The sequence below is a fragment of the Photinus pyralis genome, unplaced genomic scaffold (assembly GCF_008802855.1).
Source record: "Photinus pyralis isolate 1611_PpyrPB1 unplaced genomic scaffold, Ppyr1.3 Ppyr1.4_unclustered_Scaffold5910, whole genome shotgun sequence".
NCBI lineage: Eukaryota > Metazoa > Arthropoda > Insecta > Coleoptera > Lampyridae > Photinus > Photinus pyralis.
Window position 1 is genome coordinate 13,463 of NW_022171858.1, and position 19,709 is coordinate 33,171.

A 19,709-nucleotide genomic window follows, 5' to 3' on the forward strand; every position below is an offset into this window, starting at 1 on the left:
TTACTTTTTAGCAATTACTGTACTTACCTTAAGTAGACGCTGCACTTACGTATTTAGTGGTGGTTTAATTTGTAATACGTCATAGTTAGGGTTTGGTCCCTATCATTAAAGACCGATCGTTTCAAGTATCGTATATTCGTATATCTTTGTGTATTACATTCATTCTGCTATAAGGAAGCTTTTTAAAATTAACTTGTTGATAAACGTCACACGCTAGCTTTTCTGATTTTGTGTGAGTTGTGCTGATTTATAACTAATGAAAGAACTGACATAAAGGTGATTCTCAATTACCAGAGAATTAGTAAATTTTATGCTTAAATATTTGGAGTATCAACATTTCAATAAAATCTGCCATCATTTTTACATATTGCAGAAAAATATAAGTTTTAAAATGGCAGATCCATCTTGCGTTTGACAGGGTGGTCGAGTAATCCATCACCCCGATACTCCCCTTTCATCCCTTTCCGACCTAGAGCTTTGTAAGACCCGCGACCCTCCTCACCTCCTGTCAGGGTTAGTAGAACACGTCACTGAACCTATTATGTACCAATACACACCCCTACGTTGCATATTCACGGCCCGCGCCGCACATCTGGTCTAATGGAATTGCGCTGTTTCCAATATCATGCAAACCTCTGTTTTCAGTCAAACGCGATTCCAAACTTTTAATGATACTCTCATTGTTTTGTATTCGCCAAAATCGTACGGGCCACATAACACTATTTTTTATGAAAACCTTTACCAATGCCTGGAAGTTTACACGCACCGAAAGGTTTTAATACACAAACTCTTGAACGAACTCGCAACATTCCGCTTCCGCGACCATTGATTAAATTTAGAACTTATTTTGCGGTTAACTGTTTTTGCAGGGCCCATGTTCGACGAAGTTTTGATTGCTTTTAAAATACTTTAACTCTTCGATCACTTTCTAATGGGAATGGAATTTCTATAGCGTCAAATCAAATAAACTCATTTACTAATATTTATTTCAAATAAGACAGAAACTTTTCACATTATACGATTTCATTTTTAACTAACAGCAAAAGTAACATACTTGTTCCTTTTATATAATTCATCCATTAGGACGTGCACATGATAAATTGAACGGTGGACAATACAAACCATTAGGAGTTTCAATAATGATGATTAAACTACCTCTCCCCTTAGAAGATCGACCATTATCGGTCCATCAGAGATCTGCTGCTTATCGAGTCAGGCCAGGAGAAATTCTGCAACAAAACCATGAATCAAACGCAGTTACCGGAACCTCCAATATTTATATTTATGATTGCGTTAAACACACACATTTGTTAGTAATGGAGATAAAGTCTACCTATAATTATATTGCTTTTTCATCTTCCTTTATATGAGAAGTCATTTTCTAATCACTTTATAATAGATACACATTTACTAAACCCACACTTTTTGTGAAACTCTAATGGTATTTTAGCTGTAAGGTGGAATACATTTTTACAAAAACTACTTAGTTATGTGCTATAACCCCTATTTAGATCTAACATAAAAAATTTACACGCATTGTCGGATTATCGTATATTTCCACATTTAAATAAGCATAGTGGCATTCTAAATTACTTATCCGTAATCGAACTGTTTTCAGTAGTAATAAACCCAAGGACATTGATAATTGTACGAAAAAATTTCATAACAGACTTCAAAGCTTGTTGCTTGGAAACAGCCCGACGCCGTAGGCGGAGGTCTGTTTCCAATAAGCAACAAGCTTGAGAAATCTGTTATGAAATTTTTGAGGATTTATCAATGTTCGAGGGTTATTCGAAAGAAAATTTTTTGCTTTTTTTTTAAAATAAATACAAACACAAAATTATTTATTTAAAGGTACAATTAGTAAATGAACAATTCGAAAAATTAAACGAAGACCCAGAGGTGTTAGTTTCAATCACTGACGACGATGTATTTTCACGCATGCTGTTAATAATTAGGTTGTGATGTTCTTGGTCAATATTTAAGTAAGGTTTTATGGAGTTAGCGTTGTTGTGGCCTGTTATCTTTATGAGCTGCTGCTCTTGAACCCCATTTTTTGCCAGTTGACTAACTGCGGTCGATCTGTTCGAGTGATTTGTAATCTTTTTCTCTTGAGTATTTAAGCCAATTGCTTCTGCAGATGATTTTGTCCAGTGTTGAATTATATTTTTCCCTATAGGCATATTGTCATACCAGTGATCGTTTTTCGATTTCCAGTGACGATTTGGTCTTAAAAACAATCTGTTCGTTTTAATATTTGAGCCTCTTTTTGAAATTAATTTATTATACAACCTGACAGGACAAATGTTGCTGTCATCGTTTTTCACTAAAAATTTGCTTTGTGTGCACATTTTTGATCCGCCTTGGCAAGTCTTACTAAATATAGGATTATATTCAATTCGATTTGTTTCAGACCCATCGTTATTTGTTTCGATACAAAAAAAGTCCGTTAAGCATGAAGCAGCTTCCCCACCTCTCCAAGCTAATTCTATCGCAGCTATATGGTAGAATTTCCGTTGCAGCCCTTCAGGAGTTTCTTCATCCCACAAATTGATCATTTTGGTTACTTCTGTCAAACTTAATGCTACAGAACTTTGTTTTCTTTTAGTAGGATCAGACTGCAGTTTTCGCCGTGCACAATCGCGGGCCGCTCGCGCTTGTTGAAATACAACACTTTTAAACGGGTCAATTATAACATTACTTTCCTTAAAATACTTTTCTTGTAAAAGCTTACTTGTTACATTCCACATAGTTTTGACCGTAGCTTCTTTAAACTGCATACCATCTTTTCTTCTCATATTCACGGCCCAATCTTTTAAAATTGACGCCAATTCTTCCACCGTTCGGCTTCCATCTAATTCATAATTTCTAATACTGCAAAAGTCCATAAAAGCTTTCCAAACAAATTTCTTACTGTATACAGTATTTCTGGGTGTATTTGACTCGATAATTTCGTTTATCTTCTCATCATTATCGCAACCAAATCGTGACATGTTGAATTTATATTAATTTATGTGAAACTTCAAAATTGACATGCATGCGTATCTATAGCAACGAAGTGAAAACAGCCCATGGGATCTGTTATCAGTGTAATGTTGCTGTAATTGGATATTTTTGATCACATGACCTCAAATATACAAATTTCATTGGATTTCTAAGTAAGCAAAAAATTTTCTTTGTGATGGGATGGGTCGGCAAGATTCAAATGAAAGGTATTTGCTACCTTCCGCTGGAAGCACAACACATGGCTTTGGGTATAACTCTGAGCCGAACAATTTTACCTATATAACGATCATTTAATTCGTTTATTCTTTTTATAGTCATCTTTTTCTGCGGCATTTTGTAAGCACGTGACAATAATACACATCTAATAATAAATTCATTTTTTCCGATGTAACACATTCTCCAAAAATATCGTTGTTAAAGGTTTCAATTATAGATTATTCAAAGCTTGTATACGTAGACTGTATCGATAGATGGACAGGACATCTGATATACTCTGTTCTTATAAAAGGTGCAAGTGAAATGTAAACAATCCACAAAAAAGAATTTTAAACATGTGGCACATTCCCCAAACTGATGTGCAAAAAAACGCTCATTAAAAAAATATGACTAGGTAGTCTGTTCGCCAAACTGTTTGTAAATAAAGATCTTCTGGTGCCGGTTTGACGTGGCGGTCTCTATAATACGAGTATAAAGGGTGACTACACCTATCCTATGGTAACTAAGGAATACACGGTGAAAAAATGATTTGACTTGAAACAGATGAGATGATGGTATTCATTACTGTTTTAATATTTCATTAGGGTAAGTGTTCTGTGAGATGACTTCACCTTTACTTTCTACCTTTGTATACCGTGTCTCCCAGGTTGAGCGCACCATAGGCAAACGGAATTAATGTATTTTTTCCAATACCGACACGTTTTTATTAAATTTAATCTCTAATTTTTGTGCATTAACAGATAATTTTAATTCCTAGGGAATTAAATATTAAATTAAATTATTGCACCAATGCAACTGTGGAAAGGTTGTAGAGGAAAATGGGCATCACGGTTTAAGCTGCTTATCTAGCAAGGGAAGACATTCACGGCACACAGAGCTGAATCACATCATTCAGAGAGCTCTTGCGTCAATTAAGATTTGTTCAATTCTGGAGCCTGTAGGTTTGTCACGCGACGATGGAAAACGACCAGATGGAGTCACTCTAGCACCATGGCGAAGAGGACAACGCTTAATTTGGGATGTCACCTGCGTGGACACTGTTGCGGCATCATACATACATCAAACATCAATAACCGCCGGATCAGCTAGTGAAATTCAAGCAAAGAAGAAGCACGAAAAATATTCCGCTTTGAAATCCAACAATTTTTTCTTTGTGGCTCTAGCTTTTGAAACCTTTGGCCCTTGCAGCTCGGAAACAACATCATTTTTGAAGTGTATTGGACAAAACCAAAAGATTAAGAAGTTATTTGTTTAAAAAAAAAATTCCTAGGGATTAAAAAAATTTTAATCCCTCATTTTTGTTTTCTTGTAAAACATTCAGAATTCCGAAATTTCTTTATTTTCAGAATACAGGTAATATTAAAAGCACAATCTATAAAGGGCCTTAAAAAGTACATTCAGCTCTTTTTATATAATGCCAAATACTAATTGCGTTCATTTTTAACAATTCCTCCTGCAATTGTCACAATCTACAAGCACAAACATTAGCATTCAATGTTTTAAACAAACAAACTTTTATCAGCAAGTAAGTGATATCTTAGGGGATGAAAGAGGTGCCTTCATATGCTTCGTCACTTTCTTCTTCCATATTTTTAAAAGGGTTTACAGGTATAGTTTTATGGAGATGGAAAATTTTTAATTACACAGTTATAAACAAGGGAGAGTAACTATAACACCGTAAATAGATTTATGGCTCAGTGGTAGAGCATTGGGTTATAAATCCGGAGGTCGGGTGTTCGAACCTGGGTTGAGGTGAATTTTTCATCTGTGGCGGAGATGGGAATTACCTTAGACCAGTTCCGAGCATTCTACCGGCTACTCCGAATTAGGTTTTCCTGCAGTTTTCCTAATTCGTAAGGTAAATACCGGAGTAGTATAGACCAACTTAAGACCTTCTGCAGAGGCACCTCTAAATAGCATTATGCGGGTCACTCTGTAATTGGACGCATGCCTGAGGGCCCAAAAACAAGAGAGGGATAAAATTAAAATTTAAAAAAATTAAAAAAAAAATTAAATAGCCTACCTTACTTTTTCACAGTTTTTTTATAATAAAAAGCATAAATTAATTTCGAAATTGATTCAGATCGGTCGGTATTGAAAAAAATCGTATAAGTAACACTGGATTAAACTAGTTTTTTGTTCCCTCAAGAACATGGAACTTCCAAAGGCGACTCGACATTACCTCATTTTTGATCGCCCATTGTGTATTGTTATATTGTTTTAGAACCCACGCTATCACAACAATATCCATTATGTTAGTTACAACGTGTTACTGCGACTTAGATTTTATGCTACTGTTCTTATTGTTGTTGGTGATTACTATGAGAGCTGCAGTTTAAACCATGATTGAACAACCGGGTCATAGATGTGTAACAATTTAATATAACTCTTCTCCGTGGTCTAGGTCAAAAGTTTTAGAGCAAAATGTACCCAAAATTATTCTTTACATATGAATTTGGAGTTGTAAAAGCTGCCAAACGCATTATCTTGATGCCGAAAGAGTACATCCGATACACACTTGATTCCTACCTAGGATAGTATTTGATTCAAAGATTATTTTTAAATTATTTTTCTGACACCATATTATTTCGATAGCCACGACATGAATTTGATGCATTTTTGTCGATTTGCCTTGTCGTTAAAAAGTGATGGTAATACCTTTGATATTTCGTAGTATCCGTTTAGTGTAAATATCTTTAAAACTTCTACTAATTGAACATCTGCCAAATGCAACTATTAAGGATATACCTAGGGTAGGGTAACACAGAAAGATTTTTCTTTATGATAAAATCCTGGATTTAATCAAATAAACGAATCATCAAGTTTAGAGTTTAATAAATCATGCATTAAAAATTAAATTCATATTTATGCAGAAATTACATGGGAAAATTACACACTCTGTAATAGAGGCAATTTTAAACACTGTAGGTCTAATCAATTATACAATCAAAATGCTTCCCTAAATTTGTACAAAAAAGCTAAATACATAATAGAGGGGATGCGTTACAGAATTTCTTCACTTTATGTAAAAAAATGTACGGGGCTTTTTGATGAGATATGAATCTCGGTCTAAAAAACCCCGGAGTGCATGAATACTACTATGCGATCAAAAGACAGTTGCTGTCGAGTCCTCTTTGTAATTTTTGTTTAGATGGGAAATTATATTTAAGTTGAACTTCCAAAGGCGACTCGACGTCAATCCTTTTTTGATCGCCCGTTACTTTCATTTTACCTACCTTTATTAATTACTTAATAATTAACTATTACATGCTGTTTTATTATTTTGTATATACATTGTAGGTATATTACTTATTAGAGATCTATTATTAACGAGCTCCAGTGAGTTTATAATCTTGCGGTGTCTGTCCGTCCGTCCGTTAGCACGATATCTCGATAACGAATGGACCGATTATGGCCAAATTTTGGAGGATTCTTTATCAAATTTGTAGATCGGACTTCGTGAATTGGCAATGTAGCCCAAAAAATAAAAAAGGCAATTTTGTCATCTCCGTGACTTATGAACCGAATTGCATGAAATTCAATATGCGTACCTATAGCTTTAGATATATAAAACGCAATTCCAAAAGTTGATCCTAATCGATCAACATTCACAGTGCCATTTTCGCATCTCTACCATTTATAAACCGAAATGCAAACTTTCTTATTTATAAAAGCATTTAAATGAAATTTGATACATAGCCGCTTGCAATAAAAGCAAATGTAGCGCGAGTTTCTAAATTTCTGCAGTACCAATTTTCTTATTTATGGAAGCAATTAAATAAAATTTCATACATATACACTTTAAATGAAAGCAAAACACCAGGATCAACATTTGGCGATAACACATTCATATTCTCCGCAAAAAAGTGAAGTTGCGAAGGGGACCCTCCATTTCCAACCGTTTAATGTTCAGTTTTTCAGTGATTTTTGAGCTATTTTAAAAGATTTTTCAAAAATTTCAAATGTGTTTTTTTAGTCACAAAAAGAGGCAACTTTGACACCATTAACATACACTGTCCCTCCTACCGTTACGGAGATCCCAATGGTGAGCCACGAATTTGAACCGCCTTGTGTACAACTAGCAATAACACCAAGAAACCACAATAAGGCAAGGCTGTCATCATCAGCGAACAAGTGAAAAAGAAACAGATTAACCACTTTTTATGAAGAATTGAGGCAAAACTTTCCCCCATTTTATTTATTTATTATTTATTATCCCCCCTCTGTTGTTGTGTGCCTTCAACAGGCTTGCCCCCAATTACTGAGTGATCCGCATAATGCTTTTTAGAGGCGCCCCTGCAGAAGGTCTTAAGTTGTTCTATACTACTCCGGAATTTACCTTACGAATTAGGAAAACTGCACGAAAACGTAATTCGGAGTAGCCGGCAGAATGCTCGAAACTGGTCTAATGTAATTCCCATCTCTGCCACAGATGAAAAATTCACTTCAACCCAGGTTCGAACACCCGACCTCCGGATTTATAGTCCAACGCTCTACCACTGAACCATAAAGCCGGTTTATATTTGGAAAGCTGAAAATTCTATCAACTGACTTTTGAGGGTTCTGAGAACAAATACAAAATAAACGCAAATATTTGAACTATTAGGAACTTTTAGGGAAAAAATGCTTGTTCTGATCCATGTACGATACAATTTTTTGACCTACTTAATTGTAACATTGCAACACAAACAATTGAATTTTTCTTCTGAAATGTACTGAAATGTATGGTTTGACATCAACTGACAAAGTCACCAAAAACACGAACGTGCGAACAAAAACAATGAAAACATTTATACCTACGTTATGAAAAAAAACTGATTTTAATTTGTAAAAACGCGCAGATATTAAAAAACTATCGGTAAGTTGAAAATCGGAAGTTTGACGGCTACCATGTAATAATTTTAATGTATAGCCTCTGTTTTCAAGACACTCTAGAAAATTGAATGGTTTGTCAAGTCATCATAGAAAATATCTATTAAAAAATCTAAAAATACCACAATAATCAAAAAAGGAAATTGTATTACATTCTGCTGAAACATGGAAAACTGTATTAAGTTTGTATCTTAAAACGCTTTATAATAGTTTTATGGATTAAATCACCAATTTCTACTTTTTTGTACTTTCTTCTAATTTCTTGCAAAATAATAAATTAGTAAAATGCAAAAAATGCCCGTTTTCCAAACAAACAATAGATTTTCTGGATAACGCATATCAGAGTTCAAAACCCACCTCTAGAATGTGTTCGGATTCTTTTCCATTTGACAGTATAATTTTTTTAGATTAACTTCTTTAGGAATGGGTTACAACTTGAAGTAACAACAATGTTCTGTTTCCGTAATCGGAAGACTGAAACAATCTAAGTGTTACTACATTATAATAAATTTTCCATGTTTTCAAATACCATAGAAGCGTATTCAATTCTGAGTAAAAACAAATATTAGATAAGACAATGGCGAATCTTATTTTAAAACTTGTCAGTATAAGGTACATACACAATTTTTATTTGTAACTGCCGTGACGTATACTATTACAAAAGCTTAAATACTCATTTTGGCAATAAAACTATCACATTTTACAAAAATTTCAATGCCAGTAGTAATTTATTTATTTGTCTATTTATTCATTTATTTACTTTAATTCTTCCACTCTATATGTCTTAAAGTCAATAAATATGTAACTAACAAAACCGCTTCCTGGTTAACTCGGTACTGAATCTAAAACCAACACAGACGGACAAGCAGATATTACTACTTGTATTGCTTGAATTTTTTGTGAAAAATTTAGGGGTAATCAAATTAATCGCAATGTAGGTGTAAATTTCCGTATAAATACCTAACTATCATAGTCAAACAATATACGGAGCAATTTGTAATTAAATTAGACAAACAAACTCATTATCCTTTTCCTTCGAGTTGTGTCGTCAATGCCTATCAAAAGTGGCAAATAGTGACAAAATTAATTTTGGTTGTCTAATTTGGGTTAATTACAATTATTTAATTTAGTTTGTTTTAATAATATTGTATTTTAATATGAAAAGGTTGGCATTTGCAGATAAAAGAAATCTAAACGATATTAACAAAGTCGTTGTCAACTCTAATTACAGGTATGACTGGTTGTGATTACAGGAACGGTAGCTGATTTTGTGCACTATTAGTTAGTTATCTGATTGTTTTATTCCTTATTTCGAGTATACCAAATACAAATGCTCAATACCCTTGGCCAAAGGAGCTTTCACTCAGATTGAGATTCGGATTTAATGCTCGAATTGCTTACACCGACATCGTATCTTGTAAGATACTCAAGACATCCATAAGGTGCGAACAACGAGCACCTTTATTAGATTTATTGTTAAAACTCTACGAAACCATAGTTATAGAATCCCTACCCCAGCCACTAGATACGTATAAGCTAATAGTGCGTGCACTTCCTAAGATCCTAAGATCGTTTAAAATAATAGAAAGAGTGAAAATATATTTCTCTAGCATGTTGTGGCTTCGATTTCAATACAAAATTGAATTATTTTGAAAAAATATTTACTTTGTTAAGCCTTTTTTTTGCAAATTCACTCCTTTTTGATTGCTTAAAAACAATTTCCCACTATTCTCTTATTTTAAAGATGTTGAGAAATTAGGTACATTTCAATGACATCAATAAAAAATGAAAAAAATACAATTGCTTTTTTAATTCCATTCCTTTTTCTACACATTTACTATTTGTAATATCACATATAAAGCAAGAATCTGTCCAGAAAGCTGTAGGATTGTAATTAAAAATTTACATTTTGTACAGCAAAAATTGGAAATTAAAACAGTTTCGCCAAATGTAATTGAGTCTATTGCAACTGCCTTTAAGAAAACATGACTTGTGACTGAAAAAACGCTAGTTGTAATTTCGACCACATTTGACATTAGTGTGATTCAGAGGCGGCTCTACGTTTTAGATATGAATATTCTACAACTAGTTGTTATTGCAGAATCATACGTCAGACGCTACCTACCTATCTGCTTTACTTGGATACTAATATGAAATGAATTACTTCCTGAATTATATCCCGAAAATATATAGATTCGGGTTGAGCTTCGTTTCATTTACCATTCCCTCGTATATAGGTAGATACTTGTGCAACTTGATGATGCTTTGCGTTGCGCTTAAATTATTGATATCATTTACCAAAAATGAGCCTATTAGAATCAAACTAACGTGCCTTTCTTTTACAGCACACAACCAATTGAATAAAAGATGGCAATTTATTTAATCGTAATTGTATTGAAGTGTAAATCAAAAAATGTTATACCTACCTGTTCAAACAAAATAATTATAACCTTAACGTATCTCCAGGTTTTTTATCCTAAATATCTGACGGCAAAATAACAAAAAAGGTCATCTGGAAGCTAATCAAATTAGCAATGTGATGGAAATTGTACATGCGTGTGAATTAATTTTCTATTAGAGTTCTTATATACATACGTCGCATAATAATTTACTTATCGTTCAAATGTACCGATATTTACTTGCACCTAATTATGTATTTCTTTGATTAAATTAAAACATCGCGCTGTATAAAACACTTACCGAAATAATTTCGCCTGAAACTGTTGTTTTCTTGGAAACACATGGAACACTTCTAAACGCGCGAGGATAACATCGGCCATGTTTGATTCATGAACACGCATGCCTTTTCCGATTTCTGCTTGCAGCTGCAAAACTTTCTAAATATAGGGGGTAGGTATTTCGGTGGAACGTAAAATTACGAAAACCTATTCCTTGAAAAAATTCTTCTGATGACGATGACCCACTTTCGGGCACCTCAATTCAATTAAATAATACTTAACCTTGAAAGTGCACGACGGCAATTTGGCAAAAAGCTTTAATATTCGCAAATATGTTCAGCGGTTTCATTTTGACAGTTAGTTATTATTAATACTTTTATGAACTATCCTTTGGGAATTTGTTGTCACAATATTATGCTAATTTAAATTCTTTAAAAGTTAAGGTTGTCAATGCAAATAGTTTCTTGTAACTGATATAGACAGATTATCCTTTTAGTACAGCTTGTAACACTTTGTCGAATCTTCTCAGCGGAGCCTACAAAGTGCTCTATAACATCCATAAATCAACAGGGTGCAGGTTTACAACCACCTTAAGAGCACTTGTTTGGTCATAATTTATTTTAACTTGGCATACAAGAAGCTTCCATATAAAATACAGTTTTACGGATATTTACAATTTAAGTTACACAAATAGATACTTAAAGCTTTATATACATACACACAGAGAACTTGGGCCCATTTAAGTAGAGCGCGAAGTCTTTATTTACATTTTGATATATGCTCTTCAATTTTAATTAATATAGATCGTTATTTAAGGTAAGCAAGGCGGTCCAGGAAGGTTACGCAGTTGGGTCATAGGTATAGCGACCGATTCATCAAACAGGTTTCGTTCTTGACTTACCGTGCAAAGTTCTGGTGAATTTATATTCGTGTATGGTGAAGTGCCGTTATTTGTGCTCGTTATTGTATTATTCATATTGATATCGTCTTGTTCCGGGAAATCCTCGGATGGTGAAAATTTATTGTCCTTCTTAGCTTTCATTCTTCGGTTTTGGAACCAAATTTTTATTTGCCGTTCGGTTAGACAGAGTGCATGAGAAATTTCTATTCGTCGCCGCCGTGTGAGATATCTGTTGAAATGGAATTCTTTTTCAAGTTCAAGGGTTTGATATCTGGTATATGTCTGGCGGGTCCGTTTTCCCCCCTGGCTACTGTCTGCTGCAGGAAAAATGTTAATATTTTCATTTGTAATATGAGTTTCTTACTTACAATTTTTCATCCAGGGATAATAGTTGTTTATTTGTACGAAGTTATTTCCGTCGCATCCTTCTTTGACTGAAGGTGGCGGTGTGTTTGGCGTTTCATTTTTGGATGTGTAATTAGATTTGGCGCACGATTTAATTTGTGGCTTCGGCAACGTTTCCGGAATTGTAGGGGTTGAAAATTGGTCCTTTTTATCGCGCGGTTTGGTTAATAGTGCTCGCAAAGCAGGGGAATCCTCCTTTTGTTCCGGCTGTACGTTGTCAATGTGCTTCTCTTCAGCTTGATTGGGAAACGGTGGCCAACGTGAAAGATAACTTCTGATGTCAACGAATTCACTACTGTAGTCATCCTCACCTGCGGCGTTCGACAATTGCGAAGGGGAAGATAACGAGGTGTTCGATGTTGATTCGTAAGACTGTTTCGTATCAAAGTTTATAGAAGTGTACCTTTCGTACCCAACTGGGAACTCGCTTTTTACACAACTTTTATAACTACTTTCAGCTAAAGCGCACGCACTATTTCCACTATAATTTCCGTTGTAGATTGGATAAACGTTTGGAGTATTGGAATCGAACGGCAAAGAATTCACGCGAAAATGATCGAAAAATTGTTGATTTTGATGGTTCCAATAGTCACCGGCGCCTTGTGTATGAGCACTCATATTATCGTTGCTTTACTGAACGTCTTTTTTCATCATCTTTGTGAAGTACTTGTATCTTCGATTACTGTAAAAGTGCAACTGCAATACGTGTCCGGTATAGCACGATTCTGGCACGTTCAGATAAATGCCGAACATTGTCAACTATTCCATAAAAGCTGGGTAGCAGCAGGAGGGGTTGCGACCCCCTAAGGTTTGTCGCTAGTTCTTTTATTTCGCCAGCTGCCCTGTAAAATTTACCCACCCCCACCCATTGATGTCTTTTTCAGCGCATTTTCATCTAGATTTTATAGAATGTGACAACGTAGTACAATCATACCAAAATAAAGAAAATTTTTCCAAGTTTCACAGGTTCACCGTCACTTACTTTTCACTCTGTTTACTGAAGAAACAATTACATTAAATAATGTTAATGAGGCATGAGCCTAATATACGAAGTTTTTTCAGCGTACCGTTAATGTCACCGTCTAAGTCGGGGTCCATTGTAGATCATACGCACAGTCCCCTTGCAAAACTTATCACAATAGAGATGCGTGTGTATTGTACATAATGAGATTCAGTAGCCGATATTGAAGCGAAAACCAATCAGTACTGCAGTCCAATCGCCTATTGTCGATGCTCACGTCTGCCGAGGGTGGCTTACCAAATACTTTTATTACCCCAATTTTATTTAATACTTTGTAATATTACAATTATACCTTCTACTTTATTAAATTTTGTCAAACCCTCGTACGGTGCGAAGAAGGTTAAGAGACGACGAGAGACAGTGCGATTAATTTATTTTGCATACATCATTCTGCACTCATGAGGGTTGAATTATGAAACGAATTACTGTGATATTGAGACAACATGATTGATATTTCTCTGTTGTTGGCAAGGTCATAAAATCTACCTATATTATTAATATAGATGCATGTGGTATAATGAACGCATTTCGGGAATGTAATGATTCAGAAAATAGAACGCCATCATCACCTTCAATTTCCAAAGATAAACTTGCAAATACTCAACTCTTAAGGCCTAATTGAGATGGAACAATATAAAAACTTATGTTGGATATTAATCTGCTTGAAGTTACCATTTTTTATAGTTATTTCACGTTAATTAATTGCGAACATGCTATTTAACAAAAGAATGAATCAAAGTAATACTAGTCACTTGGGGGTCGAACACGAGGCTGTGGGAAGATGTCCTGTCCGGCAATAACAATATGACAGCGCCCTGGTGGGTCTGTTGTGTGATTACTGATTTAAGAACTGCGATCTAATTCTAAACATTCCTTTCATGTTTGGCTCGCATTGTCAAGCACATACACGGAGAAGATGGAAAAAATGGATAAGCGCCTCATTTCGTACGTGATAAAAAAGTACCCATCGCAACGGTACAAATTCAAGGTGACCTACTACAGCCCTAACTGTACAGTTGTAAAATATTTATATAACCCCCATAAAATGTTCAATACAGTTGAATTGGTCACTCTCTAACAATGAAAAGTTAACTTTCACTGCCCTTCTTTCGTCAAAGGTACTAATACTCAGTTTCTTGTGTAAATATTAATCACAGTATTCATAAAGCAAACGTACACGTGTTCTTGATTCATTAACTGGCACAAACCATCAAGATTACAGCAAGCATGTTTATGGTATCTTTAGTATGAATAATACTGAAGACCACACAAATTATCAGAACACTAATCTCGATACAGAAATATTCTTCTTTATAGATCTAATAACGTAGTGCGAGTAGTAGTATTGACGTTTGATAGTATCTATTCAAACTATTATGATTATATGAATATAACAAAATCCAACTGATATCCTTGGATGGTAGAAGTAAAAGATCTGATGGCATAGATATCGTTTTTAGCCTTCAGAAATGAGACAGAAATGCCAGTCATTGCCACTGTCAGGGTAAACCCAACACTTGCGGCCATTCCTACTGTCATTCATGCGTCGTGCCACTTGTTAAAATTTGCTTGTCATTCATGTCATACAAAACTTCGTGATGGCGCGTTATAATGATGAATATGTAGGAGCAAGTTAGTAAGCTACTACATTACAATACCGGAGTTTTGCCTTCTCTCAATCAATGATAGGTAAAAAAACTTAATCACACGGTTTTGTGCAAACATTAGAAGCTGCACCCTATTACCTACGTGCGAACTCAATTTGAAATTTGTACATTACAGACTCATTTAGGAATATATCTGCATTACCCTATAAAAAGCGTTACAAATTTTAGCTAACTTAAGTAGCACCTATGACAAATGTCAATTCGATATTTGGAATTTGATACTAGTAGCGACACGAACATGTTGCATGATTTGCACCCTACAAATGCTCAAAAATGGCACTTTTTATGACAGTTTCTACATCTTTATATAACACTAGGTATATCTAAATACATATTAAACATAAACGTATTTTGCATACAATGTTGTAAACTTTTGTGTCTAAGAAAAAAGTATATACTCTATAGTCTATATCCTTGAACAAAAGCTGTTGCATAACGTCACATTACATTCCATCTTTGTACGGCTGGAGAAAAACTATTCTGCAGGTATTCTGAAGTGTTTAAATACTGCAAATCGAAACTATTTAAATACCCGTACTTATTCTGTGCGTTTTTTGTGACTTAAAAAACGGATTGCAAATTTTTGAAAAACCTTTGAAAATAACGGAATTTCTCCGAAAAACTGAAAATCTCAAATTACGTTTTCATTTTCCCTAGCTTAAACGGTCGGATAGCCTCTTCTATGGACACTTTATTGTTTCGGAGAATCAGAATTATCATCAGTAGCACGCTAGAGGTTTAAGCTACAGGCTACTGCTTTCTTATTTCTTGTCGGCGCCATAATGAATTTTTTGGGAATAAGAGAACAAAAAAATGAAAAATAGTAACGTGTCAAACTCTAGGTATACCTACTTTTACATAAATTTACAAGATAAACTTCAAAATCAAATGTTTTACATTCATTTCTCAACAAAACATCCACGGATAACTAGATCTTGCTGAATCAACATGTCTCATTCCGTAAAAATCCAATATGGCGTCCGTAAGAAATAAGAAAGTAGTAGTCTGTAGCTTCTACAATCTACATCTAGCGTGGTATGGAAATTCTAATAACAGATTCAGATTCTCCCAAAAAGGTGCCCATAGAAGATGCAGCAGGAACACTCCGTTTCCGAACGTTTAGGCTAGGGAAGAGGAAAAAGAAACATTTCCAGTTTTTCGATATCTCAGTTAGTCAAAGATCAAAGATTTTTTAAAAATGTCAAATGCGTTTTTTTTGTAACAAAAATGATCAACTTTAACCCCGTTTAACCTACTCTGTATGTCTTACCGTTACGAAGATCACAATGAAGAGCGATGAATTTGAACCACCCTGTACAGATTTCGCCTTTGATGTACTTTTAAGTACAGGTATAATCAATGGGAAGACTAAATCTATTTGAAATCAGTATTTTCCCTGACCTATCTGTGTTTGCCCGTCTGCCTATACGAGGCTTCTTATTATCCAATGGATCGGTTATATCCGCCGCTTCATAGGCGAACAAGGATTGAGTAAATAGCCAAAACGCATTACCTCAATGCTTCATCCATGTGTGTATGTCAACGAAATTCAAAAAGCAAGCACTATTCCAAAGAGGAAAATTTGCTTTCTTGAATAATGAAGATGAGTAACGTTCTTTTAAAGGTAGTGGTCACTTGTCGTCTCGATCTCATCTAACAAAAGGATAAAATAGGGCTCCCTTGAAAATGTAGGGCCACTGTGCTTTGCACTTAGTTTCCCAGTGATAGTTAGGCCACTACCACCTTTTAGCACAAATAATGTTACCTTATCAATGTCAAACTGTAAATAGAATGTTATCATTTGTTAATCGGAACTGCTCCCGTGCGGTGGAGACACGCATCCCTACTGGATGGCGGATAGGGAGACACCCATACAGACACCTGAATGATCGTAGAGTGACTTGTGTTTCGATGTGGTTAGTGACGTTTATAAGTGGTTGGTCGGGGATAATACCCAGATTGGTAGTGACGAAGGTCGTCACCGAGGACCAACCTAACAAGTCAAGGTGTTAGCGACCGTGCCGACGACTGCATGTCAATAACGGTGGCACTGGGGTGCAGTGTAGATAACGGTGCCTCTCGGATACCGGGCGAGTCAAGCCCTGGGCAAGCGGATCTGTCCAGTTTAGACCGCGTGCCTACGTTCCTATACTCTTGTGTAGTCTATATGGAAAATAAAATGATTGGTTGGTTGATAATATACTATTTTTTAGGTACCTGTTATGGTGTGTAACTCACCTGGTTACCCAGTGTGACCCACAGAAAGGTAAAAAATGTGTAAATGTCACGCAGAATTTCAGGACCACTATTTATTGAAATAGATGACATTCTCAACCCGTTATTGGTCGATGAAATGACCTCAAAACGCCAAAACAACTCTCTTAACACAAAATTCACTTGCCGTATTTTAACAATTATTTTTTAAACATTTTTAATTTACTACACATCTTGCCGAACTAACATGAAACTCAATACTTACTGGGTTCGTAAACACTGCTACGCACATTGGTGGATAAATAAAGATTTCACTCTAGCAACTTAACCAAATCAAGTGAGTTTTGCCGTTTCCCTTAAAAATTGCAAATAATTTAAAATTACAGAAGTGCGGTTTAATCTTAACACACAAAAGGAAAATGGTACAAAAACACAAACAATTATTATATACAAATAGACTTAAATTATGACTTAACTACTGACATTACTTTTCCGGGAACAGAAATATCAAAAGATATCCGTACACAGTTCACAAAAATTAAAATTTTTAATTAACACAAATGACACTATGTAATTGTGTAATGTAATTACACTAACGACATCAGGTAATCGCAGCATCTTCTGTTCGGGTAGACAAGAACGTTCACAAAAACCTAAACTTCAAACTGAGTCCCGTTGAAAACAAACTTAGGAAGCGCCGAACAACACCTCTCCTTGCAGCACCTTTGATGGCCAACACTTTACGACAATCCTCCAGCCGGTAAGATAAAAAAAACTTCGGCGTTCTACTAACCACTAATAAACATAGAAAAATAATTAGCCGCGAATTCGGCTTCCGGCTTCACAAACGCGACTTCTTCAATCTTCAATCTCACATTGAACGAAAACGTAGACTGTGCCGAAAAGCGACGCTTCGATTATTTTTCTAAATCAATTTGATATCAGACATTAAGAGATAAATCCAAACTTAAATTATAGGAAAAATAAAATTTCATCTCTCTTAACTGCACAGAAAAGGCGATAAATCACATCTACCCGTCTATTAAATTAAGCATTTACATTTGATAAGAGATAAAGACCCACAAAAATTCCCAGAACTTTCCACGTTTAAATAAAATGTAAACAAAACAACCTTGACTGCTTTCTCGTATAACACAATAATCTCCATGCTGTTACATAGACCAACGACAACTAATAAACTTTAATTTGGAAAGTGAATAACACAAAAAGGAAACCGCCCTTGTCCATCTTAATTAGGATTTCCGAAAATTTCATCCTGCCGGACGAAATAAACACAGCACTATCAAACAACCCATCAACGAGCTTTCTACGACTACCCAGCGCCGAGATCTCGTGCCTCACACATACAGGCGGATACACGAATGAACGGAAAAATGCCTGTAATAGCGAATTTTATTTTTTGAAAAATGGTAATGGTAATAAAAGGTCGGTCACTAAAATTTAGCTTCTCTACCTCAACGTAGTAATGTATTAATTAATCCTAAGCCAGCAGCGAATGAATTTATAAGACGCAACGAGAAAAAAGGATGATACTTCTATGACCACTTACTTATCTACTGCTTCTCATTGGAAATTTTAATTAATGCGCATTTTTGAAAAAATACAAAGTACTCAAATGTCATGCAGAATTTCAGGGGTACTGCTTAAAAATAAATACGACTGTCCCACTATTCGTCACTGAATATGATTTCAATATCTTACAATAAATAAATTTAAAAACAAAATTTAATCGTTTTATTTTAACAATAACTTTTATTTCACAAATAACCACACGGCTTCCCCAAATTTAGACTCAAAATATAATGGGTTTATAAACTCATTTGACAAACTTTTCAAAATCAAATCTGAAGATGAATGGGATTCGATTCGAAATCGATAACCTATAGAGAAAATAAATCAATTATTTGAAACGAGTTTTATTATTTTCAAAATCAATTATAAAAACTTTAAATTTAAAATTGCACCCTAACTTTTTCCAACATTACCTAATTTAAATCTACCCAAAATAAATGTTTTGTTCATCAAACACTACATACGAAAATAGAAAGAAAATGTCACCTACTTTTTATTAAACACTTGAATAATCTTTAAGGTATGTGGACCTGTTTTGTTGATTTGAAACTCTCCTTAATTTTTGCTAATAATGATAATCTTCAATATAAATAATCTCATCCAAAACCATTAACGTAATTTAACATTGACATGCTATACAAAAATAACTCTAAAAAGGTAAAGAAATTGTACACAAAGATATACCTGCAAAATTTATTATCTCACAATGTCTTATTAAATAAATGCTCTATCTAATAATAACCTACACTCAATTTAAATAAACATTGAACCATCGTCATGTGACAAGCCTTTCTCATAAACATAATATAATGAGATCAAAAATGAGTTGCTGTCGAGTCACCTTTGGAACTTTTGTTTACATGGGAAATCATACTTAAATTGAACTTCCAAAGGCGACTAGACAGCAACTCATTTTTGATCGTCCGATATAATCAGGCCGAGGGCTAATTCGCCCTTTTAACTTTTAAGTTTCATTTTTATTTTGTCTACAGTCGTTTGCACTAAAGGTGAGCTTTTTGTAACTATTTCAAATTGTTACCATCTCTCTCTCGCTCATGCGTTGACATGTGATTATGTGATAGAAAATAAAGAACTTGTTTGAAATTGGTTCACAAACTAGTGATGTAAAGCTCATC

At 34.7% G+C, this 19,709-nt stretch overlaps 2 protein-coding genes and 1 long non-coding RNA gene across 3 annotated transcripts; all 3 read right to left on the reverse strand.

Moving 5' to 3' along the window:
- Nucleotides 1-968: 968 nt before the first annotated feature.
- LOC116182557 lies at nucleotides 969-10,884 on the reverse strand. The gene is made up of 2 exons (XR_004147559.1): nucleotides 10,795-10,884; nucleotides 969-1,229 (listed from the first exon to the last, which is right to left on the reverse strand). It is a non-coding gene; the product is annotated as an uncharacterized LOC116182557 (long non-coding RNA).
- On the reverse strand, nucleotides 2,531-3,008 carry LOC116182556. Its single transcript, XM_031503089.1, has 2 exons — nucleotides 2,735-3,008; nucleotides 2,531-2,673 (listed from the first exon to the last, which is right to left on the reverse strand). Exons 1-2 carry the CDS (start codon nucleotides 2,991-2,993, stop codon nucleotides 2,585-2,587), a joined length of 348 nt encoding a protein of 115 aa, XP_031358949.1. The 5' UTR covers nucleotides 2,994-3,008; the 3' UTR covers nucleotides 2,531-2,584.
- A 521-nt stretch (nucleotides 10,885-11,405) lies between the features above and the next one.
- On the reverse strand, nucleotides 11,406-12,696 carry LOC116182559 (homeobox protein Hox-A10-like). The gene is made up of 2 exons (XM_031503091.1): nucleotides 12,042-12,696; nucleotides 11,406-11,990 (listed from the first exon to the last, which is right to left on the reverse strand). The coding sequence occupies exons 1-2, from the start codon at nucleotides 12,694-12,696 to the stop codon at nucleotides 11,584-11,586; spliced, it is 1,062 nt and encodes a 353-aa protein (XP_031358951.1). The 3' UTR covers nucleotides 11,406-11,583.
- Nucleotides 12,697-19,709: the final 7,013 nt, after the last annotated feature.

Bases quoted from the DNA above. Each gene is read 5' to 3' on its own strand.
- LOC116182556 (XM_031503089.1), bottom strand. From the start codon at position 2,993: ATGTCACGATTTGGTTGCGATAATGATGAGAAGATAAACGAAATTATC. The intron at 2,674-2,734 runs GTAAGCTTTTAC...CCCGTTTAAAAG, and splicing joins AACTATGTGGAATGTAACAA to TGTTGTATTTCAACAAGCGC.
- LOC116182559 (XM_031503091.1), bottom strand. From the start codon at position 12,696: ATGAGTGCTCATACACAAGGCGCCGGTGACTATTGGAACCATCAAAAT. The intron at 11,991-12,041 runs GTAAGTAAGAAA...TTTTTCCTGCAG, and splicing joins TTATCCCTGGATGAAAAATT to CAGACAGTAGCCAGGGGGGA.